The sequence below is a fragment of the Schistocerca serialis genome, chromosome 1, assembly GCF_023864345.2.
Source record: "Schistocerca serialis cubense isolate TAMUIC-IGC-003099 chromosome 1, iqSchSeri2.2, whole genome shotgun sequence".
NCBI lineage: Eukaryota > Metazoa > Arthropoda > Insecta > Orthoptera > Acrididae > Schistocerca > Schistocerca serialis.
Window position 1 is genome coordinate 917001463 of NC_064638.1, and position 21154 is coordinate 917022616.

A 21154-nucleotide genomic window follows, 5' to 3' on the forward strand; every position below is an offset into this window, starting at 1 on the left:
TACAAGTTCCCCTAAAATGTTAAAGTTTTCCATATAAAATTCAACACAATTCCTATCTCCTCATGAAGATTTTCCTTCAGAATTCATTTTGATTGCTTCCTCAATCTCATCTAAAGTGAAAGCCTCATTAAGGTGCATCCAATCACTTCTTGTAAGCATGTAAGGTGTTTGTTGAAGAAAACTGTTTATTGTGGGTAGGTTGGTATCACTCTCTTTGAATAGGGTTGTAAACTGGATGGTGAGTTTGGTTTTGATTTCATACTTATTGGTAGTTTTCTGGTCGCTAAGGTTTATTCAAGATCTTATAGCTTCTCTTCCATTCCCTGTCTAAGTAGCAGATTAAAATTGGTTCTTCCGCATTGAAACCTACCAGTTGACTCCACATAAGTGTACCTTTGGTTTTCATTCAGAGGTCACATAAAAGTTTTGCCTTAATTTGTCTCAACTTCGGCAGTAAGTCTGACTGAACTGTTATTTTACTAATGAGATCTTGCAGACAACTCTGGCAGAATTCAGAAGTTAATTGGAGCCAGGAGGCTGTAGTTGATTAATAAATTTCCGTAGCAGGCTTAGCTGGCATGAGCCACCATTCCAATACGCTTTTAATGTGGCACCGCTTTTTGAGTACCTCTTGCCACATGACTAACAGATCTTGTGTCAACTCACAATCTTCTAAATGGCTAATTTTAAGCTTCCAAATGCCTTTCTTAGGCTTAACGTGTTGTCGGGTATTTAACTTGCCAGGTGTGTCTCCAATGAGCTAAGAATATCACCACTTTTTTCTTTCCGTATTTGAGCTAGGATTGAAGGTGACATGTGTATCCTATCAAGTCTACTATACCATTAGTAAAACAAATAGGTGTACTGCCAGGGTTCAGAATTCGCAAAGTTACTTCAAGATGGTAACTGTCAACCAGTGCTCAAGTTCATTATACTAGTTTGGAAGAGATTTCTGATCATCATTAACAACCACTGATGGTAAGTCTTTACAAAGGAAAACCCAGAACTGTCCTAATTCAATCCTTGTATTACCGAAAAAATCAGTGAAGTAAGTGTTAGTGTCAGTGATGTTGACAAACAGCTGAAATTGTTAAAACTGGACAAAGCTCCCTATCAGACCCTATACTGAATTTGCAGCTGACTTCGCCCTCTTCTAACTACAAACTGTCATAAATCCCTCACACAAAGCATTGTGTCCAGTTGTTGGAAGATACACAGGTCACACCTGTTTACAAGACAGGTAGTAGAAATAATCCACAAAACTACTGTGCAATATCCTTGACATTTTGGCTTCTTGTAGAATCTTAGAACATATTCTGAGCTCAAACATACCGCAATGTCTTGAACAGAGCACGGATTTCAAAAACAGATGGTGCCAAACCCAACTCGCAGTTTTCTCACATGACGTACTGAAAGCTTTAGATCAATGCAGTCAGTTAAAAGTAGGATTTATTGATTTCTGAAAAACATTTGACTCAGTACCACATCCAAGCTTATTGTCGAAAGTATGACTGTATGGGGTATCAGGCAAAATTTGTGACCGGGTTGAGGACTTTACAGTAGGGAGGATACAGCATGTTACCTTGGATGGACATTCATCATTACGTGTACAAGTAACTTTGGGATTGCCTCAATGAAGTGTGTATGTAGGGACTGTTGCTGTTCATGTTGTTTATTAATGACCTTGCAGACAATATTAATAATAAGCTCAGACTTTTTGCAGGTGATGCAGTAATCTGTAGTGAAGTACTGCCTGAAAGAAGCTGCATATATATTCAGTTACAGCCTGATAAGATTGCAAAGTGGTGAAGAGACTGGCAACTTGCTATAAATGTTCACAAATGTAAAACTGTGCATTTCACCATATGAAAAAGCATAGAATCCTATGACAACAGTATCAGTGAGTCATGGTCGGACTCTGTCGCCTCATACAAATAACTGGGTGTCACACTTTGTGGAGATATGAAAAGGAATGATCAATTATTCTCAGTCGTGGGTAAATCAGATAGTAATACTTTACTTTATTCATAGAATACGGGGAAAATACAATCAGCTTACAAAGGAGATTGCTTACAAATCACTTGTTAATCATCATTCATCTCTGACATAATAATCAATTAAACAAGGGCTTAAATTCATGGAAAAATAGCCGAAGTTCCTTAGCGCAAGCTTAAAGTTAAAGTTTCACAACTGTGAGCTATTTGTATTTAGAGTGGAATCACTAAAAAATAGCAGTAAAGTTTTAAAGTTCAGAATAGATCACCTAATGTGAAATATTCGAAGTCTATACACTGAAAATATTTCAGAGTGTACACTATTGGACACACAAAACTCCATGACTCAATACTTAGAAAGATTTCGACTCACTCAAAATGCGACCTGTTGCTGCTCATACATACTATCTGTTCCAGATCTCCACCTAACTGCTACACAGACCATACATAAAATGTCCTAGAGCCAAGAAACACGCATACAAAGATGGCTGCCACTATTTAAACCCGCACACTGGCATGGGTCACGCCCATCACTCCTGAATCATACTTCAAACGATAAGTTAATGTTAAAAACATGTACCATATATTAATTTGTGCTCAGTTTCCTCAGCTTTCTACTGCAGTCCTTAGATTTCCTCTAAGTAAATAGTTTGTTCGCAAATAAGGATTTTCGCCCATATAAATGCTACTTTGCATTGTTATGTTACTAATAAATGTAAACAATTGAAACTAAGTACATTCATACATCCATAATTATGTCTACTTAGTAAAGCTGCCACTACTTTCAGTGTTTCACATCTTATTTACATGAAAATTAAGGTTTTTATGAGTGAAATATACATTCCGACCCGTAATTAAAAATGGGTAATATTTATAATTTAAAAAAGATCTACTGTGTGACAGTCTGACAGCACTCATTTAGACCTATCAGTTGACACTCTGTAAATATTCCTTAAGGCATTGTCAAGATATTAACTATAAAAATACATTTTGTACATAAAACATTTAATACAAAGTAACAAAAACTACATTTCATACTGAGGGCACATTTCACCTATGCAGTCATCTTAGTTTTGTCAATGTAGCCATGTTGCTGGCTTCTCTGTCACAAGTTGGGTTTCATTTTTATTAAATTTAGTTTTATTTGATATTAGTTCTGGCCAATCAATTTGACCATGGCATGGCAGCTACCCTTCCATGTTTCATACCAACAGCATGGTTTTCCCAACGGCATGGCCTGTGGTCTAGAATTCTCATACTCAAGAGCCTCTGCCAATCACTGTGCCTCAAAGGGTGCCACCACCTACTTATGACACGATAAGCCTCATGCACTACTGAGGTCCAACTGTTTCAGTTCGCCTGCCTTCCTTAGTGCCAAAACACTTGCTGGTTCAGCTGCTAATATCGGAACAGAATGCTATTCATGTCTGTTTTTTAAAGTTTCTCATCACCACTACCGGACGGTATCATCTCAACCCATAAAATTACAAAGCAATATCCTTAACATAGGTTTGCTGCAGAATTCTTTAACATATTCTCAGTTCTAATGCAATAACTTTACTTGAAAAGGAAAAGTTTCTGTCAACAAATCATCATGGATTTAGAAAGCACTGCTCATGCGAAACTCAGCTTGCTACTCTCACATAACATCCTGTGAACCATGGATTAAGGGCAACAGGCTGATTCCACATTCCTAGATTTCTGGTAAGCAGTTGACATGGTGTCCCACTGCAGACTAGTGTAGTGACCATATGGAATAGGTTCCCAGATATGTGAGTGGCTTTAAGACATCTTAAGTAATAGAACACAGTATGTTGTCCTAGACAGGGAGTGTTCGTCAAAAATGAGGATATTCTCAGGAGTCTCCCAGGGAAGTCTTGACAGGAGTGCTATTATCCTCTATGCAGGGTGATTAAAAAATACTTTTAAAAGCTCTGGGGGCAAGTTCTTTACTCCGAAAGTCATTCTTTTATGAGTTTTTAATGATGGAGCTCATCAACACAAACTAATAACACATGCTTGAAATGTTCTCCTCTTGCTTCTAAATATACTCCCTGACAATTTCAAATGCTTTTGGAGGCTTTCATTGCACATCGATGAAGAGCTCCTACATCAGGACTGTCTGCTATGTAGACCAATTTTTAAGGTGGTCCCAGAGACAATAATCCAAAGGAATGAGGTTAGAGGAATGAGCAGGCCATGGAACTGGTCCTTGTCTACCTATCCACCTGTCACAGTAGATACCAGTCAGTGCATCTAAAACACTGAGACTGAAATGTGCTGGAGCTATATAACTTTTTCCTCCCAATATTTGCAGGGGCACACATTTTAGTAGGTCTTGGAGGGTGTTCTGAATTAAGTCCTTGTAGACAGAACCTGTGAAACATGGTGGGAGAACTTATGGCCCTACCAGACCCTCACCCATAATTCCAACCAACACATTAATCTTAAACTGGTGTTGATTTCTAGCCTGAACTGTGGCATGAGGATTGTGATCAGACCGTACATGCTGGTTGTGGAAATCTGTTATTCTATCTTTTCCAGATGGCAAGTGTAAAGCCTACACACATTGAAGAGGATATGAGTAAATAAGTTGCTCATGAAGTATCCTCTCAAGCTGAACTTGCAATGTACCACACACAATGTCCATTTGTCTTATGTTGATAACTGGCTCTTCTCCAAAAGCCCGTAGAAAGTTCTCTTCTTGGTCAGGTTGTATGAACAACATATGGTCTTCCTCAATCAATGGTCTGTGGTGCTAGAGCTCCTGTCTCAGCAATGTGACAATACACAGCACCAAAGGTTGGATGATTCGGCCCGGCCGTCTCTAGTCCGGAAATGTTGTGTGATACAGCCATGTAGCCTCATGCCCATTCATGCAGCTGCACATAAAAATCACATCTGTCTGCTCATGAAATCAATATCCCGCCATATTTGAATGGAGCACTTTCAGTTAACTCACAGCTTGTAATACATTTACGTAATGGACATACTGAAGACCGAAGAATGACAAATGTACATGTCTCCTTAGCAACACAGGGCCATCTAGGATACCGAGAGTCAAACAGGTGCATGGATAAGTGAAGTAGTTGGGTTGTACGTGGAAAGCCAATGAATGTCAATTTTCATTAATAACTCGAAAACAAAGGATTTTTGGATGTATGTTTACATGAACTTTTTACCTTGCCTCAGCATAAGAATCCCGTCCCCAAACTTCGTAGATGTATTTTTGAAACACCCCACACATATAGATTATCTGATGACAGGGTGAGCAGCAACTGGCAGCTGTTTGCTGATGACGCTGGGATGAATGGAAAGATGCCATTGACTGACTGTAGGTGGATACAAGGTAACCAACACAAATTTCTAGCTGATGTGATGAATGGCAGCTTGCTCTAAAAGTAAAAAAGTATAAGTTAATGCAGATGAGTTGGAAAAACAATACCACAATGTTTGAATACAGCATTAGCACTGTGCTGCTTGATACAGTCACGTCTGCTAAATATCTAGGTGAAGCATTGCAAAGCGATATGAAACAGACTGAGCACGTAAGTACAGTAGCAGAAACGGTGAATGATCAAGTTTGATTTATCGAGAGAGTTTTAGGAAAGTGTAGTGTCTCTGTAAAAGAGGCTGCATATAGAGCACTAGCATGACCCACTCTTGTTTGGGATCCTCACCAGGTCAGATTAAACGAAGACATTGAAGCAATTCAGAGGCATGCTGCTACATGTGTTACTGGTAGGTCCGATCAACAACGGAAGTATTAAGGAGGTGCTTCTTGAATTCAAATGGGAATCCCTGGAGGGTAGACGACATTCTTTTCATGAACACTAATCAGAAAATTTATAGAAATGGCATTTGATGCTGACTGAGAAAGATTCTATGGCAACCATGCTCATCTCATGTAATGACTATGAAGATGTGAGAAATTTTGGTTCATATGGAGGCACAGACAGTGATTTTTTCCTCACTATATTTGCGAGTGAAGCAGGAAAGTAAATCACTATTAGTGGTCCAAGGTACTCTTTGCCATACACCATATCTTTGAGCCATTGCATAGCTAGCATTAAGTTATCGGTACTGTTGTCTTGGAACTATAATGTGGCATAGGTATGTGAGGAGGTGGTCACATTGGAGCAAAGAGTCAGCCACGTCATAACATTAATAATTTGTAATTTAAAATAAGAAATCTGACCATGGTAATATTTGTTAAGACACATGTATTGTTGAAAATCAGTATGATCAATATATGTAAGGCCACTAGCTACTAACCAGTCAGCTGTGTAAATATGAACACATCATAATAGTGTAAACAGTTAGGTAACTTACTTCATTAATGCCTCCAGACTGTGCAATACCTCCACTAGTCAACTATAAGACGAGTTTGTGTCTTTACTTCAGTTTTGTATTCCACTCAGATTCAACCAACACATTATTAATTTCTCTATCAATTTTATTTATAATTTTTTAGTTTTGGACATATTATTTTACTCTAGAGATGGTAAGAAGGTCCAGAACATGTTCTTGGATTCTCTCCTTCCATCTGGTACTAATTTACACCGATCTTTTCCCCCCCTCAATTCCCCATTATCTCAAGGAGTCATAATTTTTCTTTTATATTCTACATTCTGCACTACTGTTCTCTGTTTGTCACTTTTTATTAGTATCCCAGCACCTTTTAATATTTTCTTTGTATAATTTCATTTCCCTGTGACCTGTTTCCAGCCCCCCCCCCCCCCCCCCCCCCACAAGGCTTTATCTCACACTTTTTCTGTCATCATTTAGCTCTCAATTAACGATAGTACCCCATAATTTCTACCAACATTAACAGTTCTCTATGCTTTGTTAATTTTGTACAACTCAGTTTTACTAACATTATTAAATTAAAGTTTCTGATGTTAGATCATTCCAAATCCGTTCCTGCAAACTAACTTTCTGATGATCAGTAAAGTGGAATAGCTTTTTCTTACCTCCTGCACCTAATTTGTACATTTTACTCTTTCTTTTCTTGTTTCCTACCTCTCACAGAAATCTTGTGCACAGATTTAAAAAAAAAAAAAAATTGGCAAGATTCTTATTTAATGGTGTTGCTTTAAATTGTTGCCTGGAACTCTCATCCATATGTTTCTTTTCAATGAGTGGTAACTGGACACAATTCTTCTACACAGTAGTTTAAAAAAAAAATTGTCAAATAATCCTTTGGAACTGTTACAACTTTTCAGGATTTTCCCGATAGTCTGCAGGTGATTCCATATACTTTTGTGCCGGTATCTAATGCTTTCATTACATTCATCCAACCACCAAGACATGCATTATTTTTTCTTTCAAACCACTTTCTTCACATGCAAAATATAGGCATTTCACACATACTGCATGTGCTGACCTAAGTTGCTGCTGCTACTGTTAGTAAAGCAATGCAACTTACCTGACATAATGGTACATCTTTTGGGAGACATTTCTTTACATCATCCACCCATTTACGAGGCTCCCTCAATGGTGAGAAATCAGTGACAACAGCTCCTAATTTATGCTGTGTCAAAAACTGTGGCAAGGTGCTGACCGGTTCACCAAGGAGTAAATGAAATTCAACAGCCAGTTTCTTACATTCTGCTTCAACCTCTTGCAATCCTAATGCGGGGAAAAAACAAGGAAACATTTTTTTTAAGAAAATGTTAAGAACTATCTTTTTTCATTATTCTTAGAAAGACTTCTAGATCATACCTTTCAAGAGGAAACTGTAATGTCGATATGTAGTATCAAGAAACTTGGGAACCAAACAGAAACAAACATGAAGTGAGAGTGAAGTTTTTAAAGCCAACTTCTGTGCATAGAGCAAGGCCCAGTTATCTGAAAAATACAAGCACAAGATGAAAACATACATCTACAGCTGATGTTAGATTAGTCTGTAAGTAAATACTATTAAAACAAAGCTGCCCATGTAAGGGCTGTTCAAAAAGTCTCTCCGCAGTGCCGTATGATTGTTAGCTGCACGTGCCGTATGATTCTTTGCCTGTCTGGGTTACTTCCCTTCAAGTGGACTCTCCCAACATTCCACTGTTTCGTTTATCTCAGCCAGAGTCACTAGTATCGTTCGTGTGTGTCATTACCTGTTGACATGAACGTTTAAGTTTAGTTCCTTTGTTCGTTTGTCACTGTTAAAATGCTAACCATTGAAGAAGGTGTGTTTTTAATCAAACAAGTTTTCAAAGCTGGCGGTAAATACACAGTTTCAGATCGTCAAACATTTAATTTAGTTTTCCCAGAGACAACACACCCACATTGCGATACTGTGCAGGATTTGATTAACAAATTTCGAAGTACAGATTCATAGAACTTTTCCCATACAAAGTGACAGTCGTACAAGAACTGAAAAATACTGATCATGGCAAGAGACTAGAGCTCTGCATTTCGATGAAAACAACTGCTCGAGCATTTCCCATTTCGTGCTGCTACTCGACGGCTGGAAAATGCCCACGCTGCGATATTGCTGTGGCCTTCTAATACACCATGTGGCCGGTTGTCCTCCACCTCTTGGTTATCGGTTGGACTGTCGAGCACTGCTGGGAGCTCGAGCATACTCACAATCTCAGCCGGTGACAGTACAACCAACGCGCGCTCTACAGTGCCGAATCGCATTAGAAACTGTGTGCAAACGCAGTTGACGACCTGGCTTTGAGCAGCGTTATGGATAAACCAAGTATAGGTCGTAAATGTTCCATTTATGAAACAAAGAGAAGTATTATGGAGAGGATTAGGAGCGGCTCATTAGTCCTGAAGAAGAAAGACATGTTGGAAGAGGAGGCGAAAAGTGAAGCTTGGAAATTGTTTGTAGTGGATCCTGTCACACAGGCTTCTGCTGGTTTCGTGCAATGTACCACATGTGATAACATACTTTCGTACCAGTCAAGCACAACAGGTATGATTCGGCACTGCAAAAGTAATTGCGGAGCAGAAGTCCACCGGCTACTTGCAGTACCAAGTAGCATAAAGAAAGTTGTTGTTGATAGGTTGGTCAATATGAGTGGAATAGATTTGCTACTGTTAAATACTTGTAGCAAGATTGGGTTCAAGAATTATTCACAGGAGCTCATCAATGTTGGCGCCACTTACGGCAAAGTCAGTATAGAAGATGTTCTTCCGCACCCTACCACTGTATTGCGGCATATTAAAGGAAAGGCAGACAAGATACGGGTGACAATGGTGCCCAAGCTAATATGTGCCTTAAAGAACAAAATGTGCGCTTTAGAAGCTGATCTGTGGTCTGCAAGAAGAGAAATTTTTTGACTGTGAAGTCGCATTATGTGAATGATGAGTGGCAGCTAGAAACACTTGTTTTGATAACAACCGAGTTTCTGGACATACCTAAGACAGGAGAGACCATACGGCACGAAATCAAAGGGTGCATGCTTGGTTAGGAATTAACAAGAATGATCTTACGAAATGTTACTTTGTCACTGACCAAGGAGCTGATATGAAGAAGGCACCTGAATCTTACGACCGTTTGCCTTGCTTTGATCACTGCTTGATGACACATTTCAAGAGACGTTTTTAGAAGACGAAGCCGCTGAAATCCTGTCGTGTCTACTATCAGCAAGAGCTATAGTAGGCTATTTGAAGAGATCGGGTCACTCGGGGTGTCTGCGGCACTCTGTGAAACAAAAGAAGCTGTAACTCTGTGTAACAGTATATCATTAATGCTCAAATCCGTCTTAAGTCAAATCGACGATATTCGAGATCTACTAGAATCCCGGGAGCAATCGACACTCTTAGAAACCTTCCAAGAAGGGTGCATACGAGATGTCATTGCTTTTCTAGCCCCCTTTAAAGAAGTGAGTTTGGATTTGGAAACTGCAAAGATAACAATGCTGGAACATGGGCTGCCGTGGTACAAGAGTCTGTTACATCATTGTGAACCAATAGACAGTGACAATGAGGAAAGAACACTTTCTATAGGTTACGATCCTTTATACAACTGTTGAATTATCAGAGTGCAGTTATGTATATTGGGTTTCCTTTACAGCTCATGGCAAAAATAAAAAGGAGAGCAGCATACTTCATCACAGAGAAGTGCAAAATTGAGGCTGTCCATTATGTTGCCACGGTTCTATGGCCATCACGGCGGCATTTAAAGAAACTCACAGCAGACGAAAAGCAAGCCGTGTATGCTGAAGTTCAACGATTGTACTCGGAACTGCCCGTAAATGGTAAGGTTCATTCACTGAAACCAATTAGTAAACGAATGTTTGTTTGTCTAATCTGCCATCTTTCGTTAGATCATCATTTATTACGTCTACAATGTGATATTTGGGAAAGGTTTTGCAGTTTAAACATTCCACAATGCATTTTGATGTAATTTGTGCGATATAGATAAAATGTCGCCGTAAATATAGTCGTTTAGTAACCAGTAATTCTAACTACGGTGTATACATATTTGAAGGTGACAGGAATATTTTCAGATGTTTTCATTCATGTTTAGAGTCCATTCAAGCAAACAGTGACCAAGTTCTTCCCATGAAAAAGTCCAGGATGGACTGGACTGGAGTTCGAATGAGGAAGACGAAGATGGACACACAGTTACTACCAATGAACTCGACAGGTACCTTTCGCTCTGCAAATATGACTGTAGCAGTGCCGAAGGACAAATTTTGCAGTGGTGGAAAACGAATGCGGGGTTATTTCCAAGGCTGTCGGTAGTAGCCTGAAGAGTTCTCTGTATTCCTGCCACTAGTGCTGCCAGCGAGAGAAATTTTAGCCAGGCCGGTCACCTGCTGGCTGGAATCAGACAAGGTGGATGATCTCTTATTGATCCATCACAATTACGTAAGTATTGACAACATACCACACAATCACAAGGAAGGAAAAATTCCTCAAACTCTATAAAGTAGGATTCCACTTTCATTGACTTCACAGGAAGAAGTTCAAACCACCAGCTGTAGTAATAGCTCCAGGAACACAAATGACGCTTATGTATCAGGGAGCACCAATGACGAAAAATGAACTGTATAGTCATGATTCACTTGTAACGTCATTTACAAGTCATAATTTGTTCAGAAATAAACGTTCGTGCAACAAAATTTTGTGAGTATTACTTTTAGCTCCATCATTCCTTCCCGATCCTGCATTCAATATTAGTACAACTATATGTGGCCAAGTTTGGAGATAGGCTACACATAGTCCATGATTAGGCTACTGTGTTCCCATTTGTCTATCGAATGGAACAAACTACTAAATACAGACATTACAGTTTTTAATGTTACAATTACTGGAATACATGATAACCTCAAAGGCGAAACTCCAGTAGTCTGCAACATATTAACAAACATCAAATGTAACATATACAAGTGTATTATTTAGGTCATAGAACTGGTACTAAAAAACGAAAGACATCTGTAAAAGAAATAAGTGAGTGGTTAATGTGAAGCGATGGCCTCTGATCTCAAGGAGTGTGACGAAACGCCACTCGCTGGCACTGAGTCCACCGGTTACTGGTGACCGGCCGAGCGCTGGCAATTGGCTGCCCACAGACGGCAGAAGAGGATGCTCGGCCGCATACTCCCGAGAGCCAGAGGGGCGAGCGGGACTTGCTGGTAAAAATCAGAGATAATGCAGACCTCTACAAGAGACTGCATTATTGTCAATGGTTCAAAAATTTCGTTCAACAAAATGGAAGGTATATTCTTAATTGAACATTTTTCACTGATGAGGTGTGGTTTCATTTATCTGCGTAAATGAACTCACAACATTCTCGTATGTGGAGTACTTCAAATCCATCGTGTACTCATGAGGAACCATTTCATTCTGTGGAAATAGGAGTTTGGATTGCAATTTCTAGATATCAGATTGTGGGTCCCATATTTTTCAACGAAACAATAAACGCACAATGATACTGCAGTGATATTCTGTACTCATTCATAGGAGAACTTGTGTTAAGTGACATACTGAATGGTTATTTTCAACAAGATGGTGTCGCGCATACAGCTCGTGTTTCAATGTCACTGCCTGCTGATGTTTTTGGTGATCACATAATTTCACAGGTACTTTGGTCTCCAGGATCACGTGACCTAACACCACTGACTTTTTCTTCTGGGGTGCAGCGAAAGCAACTGTCTATAAAAACCATCCAAAATCCATCAATGAATTGAAAACTGCAATATCCACTTTCACTGCTTCTGTTACAGAAGAAATGTTACAGTTTGTGTTTGGAAACATGATTAGACATATTGAATTGTGTGTTCAACAACAGGGGGGACACTTTCAACATTTAATGTGAAAATTTGTGAGTAAAAATGAATATTCAAGAAATTAACAACTTTTATTTCACTGAGTTTCCTTTTGGTATATTTACCGCGGCATATGGCACATGCGGCTAACAATCATCTGGCACTATGGAGAGACTTTTTGAACACCCCGTATTTTCTTACATATGTAAAAATGCATTTGTAGCAAATATTCCTCCTTTTCTTTCTAAATTCAATGTTTTGAAATTTAATCATTGAGTATTCATGCCTACAATGAAAACTATGTCATCTGTACAGTACCAACACTTTTTCGTGTCTGATTTCAGAGGGATGCTAGGACCAGACGAACAATGCTCCTCCAGCTTCACATAAAGTATGGAGAGAGGAAAAACATGCACAGTTCACAAACACTTACACATTATAAATAATCAACAACAACATAGCTGTATAAAATTAAATGAAGTGGCTGCCTGGTGCCCTCTCAATTTGTGTCTGGACCTTTACTTGAGTTAACAGAACACTGGACAGCCCACTACAAAAACTGCAACAGTGTTGTCAAAGTTACCATGGAGCTGTGCAGGCAAAAGCAACACGCACCAACATACCGTATTTACACAAATCTAGTGCGACTTTTTTTTCTTTTTTTTACCATACGAAGTAACAAAATTGGGGAGCGCATAAGATTCGATGGCGTGTCAGATTAAAGTGCAAACTTGAATTGTTCACCTGTATTTGTTACCCTGTGTGATCTGAAGTAGCAAAACATTTATTATTAAACTCTAGCAAGAAAATATAGGTATGGTATTTGTGAATTATAGAAAGGAAGACATAAACTGGGTAAGAGGTTATCAAGTTAAAAGAGGTGATATATACTTCCAGTTCTGAATTCTGTTCATAGGCGTTTGCTCGTTGAAATTTCTGTCCTGCACATTACAACGCACTGTTATACTTCTCAACCTAGTTTCATTATTGTTGGCCTATTACAGTAGTTCGCATTGTGTTTGCATTAGGTAGTCACGAAATGGATGGCAAGTAGAGAAGAATATCCTAAGGAAGCTACTTTCAAGTGTAAAGTAATTCTTTATGCTGAAAAATATGGTAACAGAAGGGCAAAAAGAGAGTTCCATGTAGCCAAGAGTAACTTTCGCTTGGAAGAAACAGAAATTGGGATATTTGCAACCACCACTACTAGAAAGAAATTCATTGCATTTCACAAAGGAAGACATCCTGATGAAGTAAATGTTTTGGAATTTGTCCCAGAAAGGAGGAAGAATGACACTACAATAAATAATGCAAAAGAGGGGGCTGCAGCTCTTAGCATACCAAAGCAAGACTTAAATGTTAGCCGGGGATAGGTTGATCGCTTTATGAAACAAACAGACTTATCACTGCGACGCCATACAACAATATGCCAAAAGCTTCCACAGGATTTTGATAGAAACTTAAAGAATTTCAGTGGTACATTATCACACTTCGGAAAGAGAAGAATTTTTCGGTGGCCAAATAGGCAATGCTGATGAGACTCCAGTTTGGTTTGATATTCCAAGTAATTACATGACGGACAAGACTGGTACAAAAGAAGTTACCATCAAAACATCTGGGTGTGAAAAACAGGGCGTAACAGTAATGCCGGCAATCAAAGCAGATGGGAACAAATTTCCCCCTTTTTTAGTCTTCAAGCAAAAAACAACACCCAAGATGCCAATAAATGAAAAATTATTCCCTGATGACATCATTTTTCAGAATCAAGAGAAGGGATGAATGACAAACTCTGATGCTTGACTGGATCCGAAACATGAGGGAACTCCATCCTGGCGGGCTTTCCAATTAACCATCAATGAATTTGTCTTGATGAATTTTGTGGTCATCTCACTCACGACATAAAAAAGAAGATCCATAGCTTACCCAGTGACCTTGTTCTTATTCCTGGAGGAATGACTTCTGTATCACAATGCCTGGACATTAGTATAACTAAACCTTTCAATGATTACATTCAGGAACAGTACGAAAAATGGTTTTGTGAACCAAATCCTGACCTCCGACAGGAAAGATTAAATGTGCTGCACCCTACATTATTGCCCACTGGTTTCGGCTGCCTGGAAATGCTTCGAAGCACCAATTATCGTAAAATCATTCAAAAAATGCTGTACTTCAAATACTCTGGATGACAATGAAGATGATGTGCTCTGGAATGACACCGAGGATGGCGGGGAAGGAAGAAATGAATCTACTTCTGATGTAGACTCTTCCACGGATTCCAGTAATGATGATATTAGTGAATAATGATGAGTAACATCTGTAATTTACACAGTATGTTTCTTTGTATGCCATGAAGTAATCAAGTTAGGCGTTGTTCTTTAGTAATGAAAATATCACTTACTATTGTAACGAGTAACTTAAAAATAAGTTATTGTTTTTTTTTAATTCATGTATACATTCACTATTGTCTGAAATAAAGTTAGCAATGTAACATAAATTTCAACAATACAAAAATACCCTACCAGCGATGTGCCAAAATTCCTTTTTTTAATTGATTTAATTTTTAAAATTGGGGTGCACATTACATTCGATGGCACGTACAATTCACATAAATATGGTATTATAAAGCGGTGACCTGTAAACTAGTGAGGACACAGCCATTGCCACCTAATGAAACCAAACCTATGAGGGCTACTGCTTGCTTTGAGCCTGGACTGTGGTGCCTGGATGGAATTCTGTTATACCGAGAGCACCACCTGTTATCAATCACCTGTTATCAATTGTTTTTAAATGAAGACAACCTGGTGTTTGACATCTTGTGGGCTCCGTCCAGCAGCGCCTAGCACTTCCGCAACACTACTTAGGTGGTGGCAATGGACAACAATCTACTGAGGCCATTTGCCCACTGAATAGCTCAGAGGCCATCCAACATCATACCTGTATTGGTTACCCACACTGTAGTGGCACCTAGAGATATAGCTGAAATAATATCTGGTAGGAGTTGCTACAGAATTAAATCATCTTAGTTTTCAAGCCAAGTCAAACTGAAAAATTAACAAATCTCATGCTGCCAAAATCATAACTGATATGGTCATTAGCAATTAAAATATTAACTGCCAGGATTGGAACACTGTCCTCTTCTTACGAGCAAACCAAGAAGTCAGCAATTTTCCACAGCTGCAGCAAAATTAGGCACAAGTGGCAAAGATGAAATGGGCAGTGCATGGCAGATCAGAACTGCCTACAATTGACATAAAATTCATGTAGTCAGCGTGTGTATGTGGACAAGGAAAAAAATTCCCGAATTTTTCCCGGTTAAAAATACACTTTCTCCCAGAAGAAAATGCACTTTTTCCGTTTTAAGTAACAGCACACTTTCCCTCGGAACTGTAAAACTTATTAAGCCTTTCAATGGTTCTGGTTTTATACACCGGCGTAGAATTTCCTAGCAATTTAGAAAACCAAAGTCAGCGAAAAAAACACGTTTTGGCAAGATGTCTGATGTGCAGCAACATGTACGCTGCATATTTTCGTACTACGAAATTATAAATTCGAATTCCACCAAACACCACATGTTACTTCCTGAAGGATTGAACTCGAGCTTGCAATGCGCTTTTGTAAGCCAGTCATAGCTCATGTCACACGATCTCGACAGCGGATAGTCAGAGCATAGGACACGTAATGCAGTCAAGCAATAGCAACATCACTGTTAAGCAGCGCGAACACACAAATAGGAAAAGGTAATGGTTGAAATTAATATACATAGTGTTGCTATAAGAAAAGATTTCACGTATAATATTTGTCTCCAAGATTAATAAGCTGCAAGAGAAGCTAAGCTTTCACACATAATGAAGTTCTTTGCACGTGTCACACTTAAAGATACACCACACAAATGTGCCAGTAAAATTTTTAACGACATAAATCCCTGAGCTTCTTGGCTCGAAAATAATCTAAATGGTCATTCTCAACGAATTGATTTTTGTAGGAGAGTCAAATGCTCTGTGATTTAAGAAATTCATCGGACATTCGCACACAGAGTTCATCTTGCCTAAAAGGAAATTTACTTCTAAAGTAACGCTTTTCAAACAACCATTCGGAATATTTTCCCGTGACCTGTTAGAAATAGATTCGTTTCAGCAGTTGCCAGAGAGCACCAGATAACAGGCGTCACTGCGCTTGCGCAGCTACGATGACGCAGGAAGCCCGTACGTTTGTATATGTAAAACATTAAAAGACCTTACATTATGTTATAAAAGAAATAAGACATTAGAGGATACTCCAAGAGCATGTGGATTTTGTGAACTACACTAAAATGCATAATTCAGCTTAAAGTGCACATTCGTATGTCCAGATTCAGATATAAATTTTCTTGGAGAACCAGCACTGCACTATCTCATGTTTGGTTCTTTATTATGGCATAATGCCATACATGCTAGAAGATGTAAACGTGAACTTGAAATGCAGCAAACAGTGGAAACTAGCCAATAGTCCCAGCTTTAAGTGGTGTACTTTCCTTTCTGGGAAAGAATCTATTACCTCTTCAAAGTTCATCAATGTTTTGCTACATGAAAAAACCAAAATGTTGTTGTCTAATACTAGAAAAGCTGTTAATACAAACTGTACCCAAGACTGGTTGTTTTCTCGAGCTGCTTACGTGTATTTTGTCACTGTCTGCTAGGTAAAACGTAATAGGCCTGCCTAATATTGCAGCAATTGTTACACACACCAAATACACGAGACTGTTTTGGCACTTTTTTAGTCATTTTTGTAACACGGCAGAATATAATTCACGAATACCAATATCAAATGCCTATATGGCCTACTACAAGCAAAAAGTTTTATGTTAGGAAATAGTTTCACATTTCATTCATACTCTCTAGCTTCTGAAGCATGAGATCGAAAAGAATTAGTATGAAATTTTTACATAAATTTGAAATTGTCATATTCTTCCGTAATCTGTGTGTGTCCCCGTTTCTTCTCCTTCCTCATTCTAACAAACAATCTTGTCATCGCTAATTCTGTAACTACTCCTGCCAGTGTAAAAACTTATTTTCTGGTTAACTTTACCAACCCTGACACAATCACCAGTTTAGTTATCCTGCATTTATTCTCCGGTTAGGCATTATTACGTGTTTGGACAACGCCTTTTCCGCGCTACTCCCAGAATAGAAATTTAGAGGCTGCTAGCTGGAAACTGTATAACTGGCCCTTAGTAGTGTAGCGGTCTGGCCAAAAATTTTCTGTCATAATTTCATTTTCTTGGATACACGCAGAAGACAATAAATACGTAATCTTTCTTGGCTGTTATTCCTGTTAGTTGTTTATTTCCACTCTGTTAGTCTGAATCCATGGAATTCGCTAGTAATTATAACAGCACTGATAATTTGCAAACCCAGTCAACCACATAAACAGTGATTGGCATTCAACCGTTCGGCTTTATTCCGCTCAGCTCGTATAGACTCGTCCCCTTTTGTCTGCAGGAAGTTCATTTCTAGATGTGACAGGGATTCCCCTGGCAGAGACATCACATACATTATGCATGTATTCAAAAATCAACTTATGATTCATTCAGAAATCAACTTAAAATTTGTTCAAAAATGTTCAAAAATCAACAGGGATGCGTTCAAAATCGTATGAGTAATCGATAGACCAACGTGCGCTGGATGCTAGGCGCTTTATGAAACAAGGTCTTTTTCCTCAATAATATGAATCATTTTTAGATGATATGATGATATTTTTTATTAAAAATGAATAAACAGACATTACTGACAATGATTAAAAAACTTTCTTTTTTTACTTGCTTGTGCTTGTGCAACTGTTTGTAATTTGTTCTATTCCGGCAAATAAATAAAAGGATGTGCATTATTACTGCCAGTAGTAGCAATACATTGTTGTTGTTGTTGTTGTTGTTGTTGTTGTTGTTGTTGTTTCTGCTGCTAAAGTGTAAATTTTCTTTACTGAAAGCTGAGCTGAGATGGACGACGGATTAAAAATTATGTCTCCTGTACTGTAATGTGCTGATTGGTTACCAAGTAAATGGAATAAGGCAGTAACATTCCGTGATGAAGATTATGCGTATGCACAAACAACAAAAAGATTGTGCGGGGGTGCTACAGAGACAGGTGTGACGAAAGTTTGCAACCTGTATGAAGAAACCAGGTCAATCAAAACTGCTTCAAAAACTGGCACAAAACCAATACTGACTAATTAAGACTGTTGGGGAATCTGCCATCTTTCTCTACAAGATCATCGTCATACCACAAAAGACAAATACCATCTTGCAGGGATTGACATTCCTGATCAAACAGTGAGACAGAAACTTTGCAAAAGTGGTTTATGGACAAGGACTCCAAAGAAGCAGCCTCATCTGAATAAAATGCAGAGGCAGACATGTGCAATGGGGATTAGCACACAGGGAAAGGACACAACCAGACTGGCCTAGAGTAATTTGGAGTAATGAGACAAGGGTCAGCACCTTTGGAAATGATGGAGTTACGTTCATTCATCATTGACGAGGCAAAGACTTATTTCCTCAGTGCACAACTGCCATTATGGAAGCCTCCCATAAGTTTCATGGTGTGGGCCGACATGGCATGTCATGGCATTGAACGTCTGGTAGTGTCACAGGGTAACATTACTGCAAAAAAGAACCAAGATGAAGTCTTAGTGTTGAAATTGTTGCCCTCTATCTGCAATCTGTTTGAAGGTAACAACATTCTGTGCATCTTCCAGCAAGGCAATGCACCATGTGATACCACGAAAATCAATAAGAAATGGCTTGATGGCCATCAAATTAGTGTGCTGCCTGCAAAAGGCCCAACTTCATCCCAATGGAGGACTTGTGGTCAAGGTTTCACGATGGAATCACAGTAGCAAGAAGGAGCTCCTAGACACCACAATCAATTTATGCTTCAGAGTGATCAGAACAGAAGATGTTCGGCATTTGCTGGACTCTATATGCCATACAGAGTCGAGGCAGAGGTTAAACCAAAAGGATATCCCACAAACTACAAAGACACTTTGCAATAACTTTTGAGCCAAGTAACTTGTAATTTTCTGAAACTGTTGACTTTTTAAAATTTTTAATTACTTTTTATGCTTGAACTTTAATCTTCAAGTATTGGCCATTAAGGCAAGTTTTCTGAAAATTTGTAGTAAATTATATTGTATATTTCAACTAAAATAACTCTTGAATGTAATATTCAATGAATCTCTAAAAAAATGCTCAGAATTAATGCCACTACTCTACATAGATTTCAGTTTCTTCCAAAACGTTCATTTTAAATCCCTTTGGCGATACATGTAAGAGATTCGTTGCATTTGTTATGTGATCACCCTTACGTTTTTCTGTTTTCAAGTGGTTTAAGAATGTTAGGTTAGGTTAGATTAGTGTTGTTTAACGTCCCGTCGACAACGAGGTCATTAGAGACGGAGCACAAGCTCGGGTTAGGGAAGGATGGGGTAGGAGATCGGCCGTGCCCTTTCAAAGGAACCATCCCGGCATTTGCCTGAAACATTTAAGAATGTGGATTGGTTTGTGTCACTATTTCTTGTGACTTCTCTGTACTTAGTTTTGAAGTTTCTGCTTGTTTGTCATATACAGAAATTATTACAGTCTGTACAACTGATTTTATATATGCTTGGTAGTGGGGTTAGTGATGGTTTTGCCTTATCGGAATGGATCTGTGTTTTTAGGTTGTGTCCAGTTCTGTATGTGAATTTAACTGTTGTCTTCTTCAGTAATGTGTTCAGTTCAATCAATATTGGTTCTACATAAGTTTGCACTATGTATTTGAACTTTTATTTTGTGGGAGTTTCTTTTGTTAATTTTATGTCATTACGTATCTTAACGGGGTTACCGTTTGTTGTGTTTTCGTATAGTTTTCTCGCTATGCTTGGATCAAAATCTTTTGCTGAGCTATTTAAGTACGGATTGCCAATTCTTTGTGTATGGCCGTATGATCTAACGGTAGATTTCTTAGTCTGTTCTGTTAAAAAAATGCATATTTTTGTATTTCTGTAATATGTAGCTCCCTATATTGTAATAAGTTTTCTTCTATAAAGATCATTGTTTCTCTGATTGGTGTGTGTATATACACATTATAGTCCAATCCTTGGTTGATGGCGGTTCACACATGTCAAGGCACAGACAGGAACGGCATTGTTGATGATTGCAAGAGACAGTTGTGGGCAGCACATGCGCAGTGATTTCCACTTTAAGGAAGTGTATATCCTGCAAATTATGTCTCTCACTTGCTTATGCACAATTTATCACTTACCACCGCCATCAGCGATGACAACTCGCAACAAATGAAATATAAATTCACTAAACAACTCACTACAATCATGTTTAATGCTCACATTACCTACAGCATTCAGGGAAGAGTGCTCAGAACACTACTGTATGCTCACTGGCTGTCGCCATACGTGTAACATAGGTGCACATAGTTGTTCGCGACTCCAACTATACTAATGTCAAAGTTCCTGAATTTACCATTCTGTGGAACGTTTATGTCTTTTTTTATTAGTTGGTGTTCTTGAATTTATTGTGGATTGCTTTTTATATGTGTACTATTTTTTGGGCCAGTTGTTCAGCATTTTACTAATCACATATGTAGGAATATCCACAAAGTTTACCACAGGACATGTTGGTATAAAATTTGTGTGTCTCTTTGTGTGCCGGTGTAGTTTGTGTGTTTTTGGATTCACATTTATAAATGCTTTTTTTCCCCCCAGAAGCACTTAGTAGGGTGTCACTGCTTTTTATTACTTTTTTATTTTCTGCTATGTGTGTGTTAGTGGATCCCTATTCAGTTTGGTAATGTAGTTTGCTATAAGACAAGTACTGTACTTTGTTAATATAGTCATTTTTGTTTATTATCACTACGCTATTACCTTTAACTGTTTTGATTGCTATTGCACGGTATACGAGGTGGAATA

The 21154-nt window shown here is 38.5% G+C and overlaps 1 protein-coding gene across 4 annotated transcripts in view; it reads right to left on the reverse strand.

Annotated features, from left to right (window-relative positions):
* Positions 1 to 21154, reverse strand: part of LOC126412197 (deoxyribodipyrimidine photo-lyase) — a 121090-nt gene that overhangs the window by 43109 nt on the left and 56827 nt on the right. For all 4 annotated transcript variants that reach the window (XM_050081697.1, XM_050081689.1, XM_050081704.1 and 1 more), the window contains 2 exons: positions 7719 to 7844; positions 7423 to 7625 (listed from right to left, as the gene is read on the reverse strand). In XM_050081697.1, coding sequence (XP_049937654.1) covers positions 7423 to 7625; positions 7719 to 7844 — 329 coding nt within the window. The remainder of the gene's footprint in view (positions 1 to 7422; positions 7626 to 7718; positions 7845 to 21154) is intronic.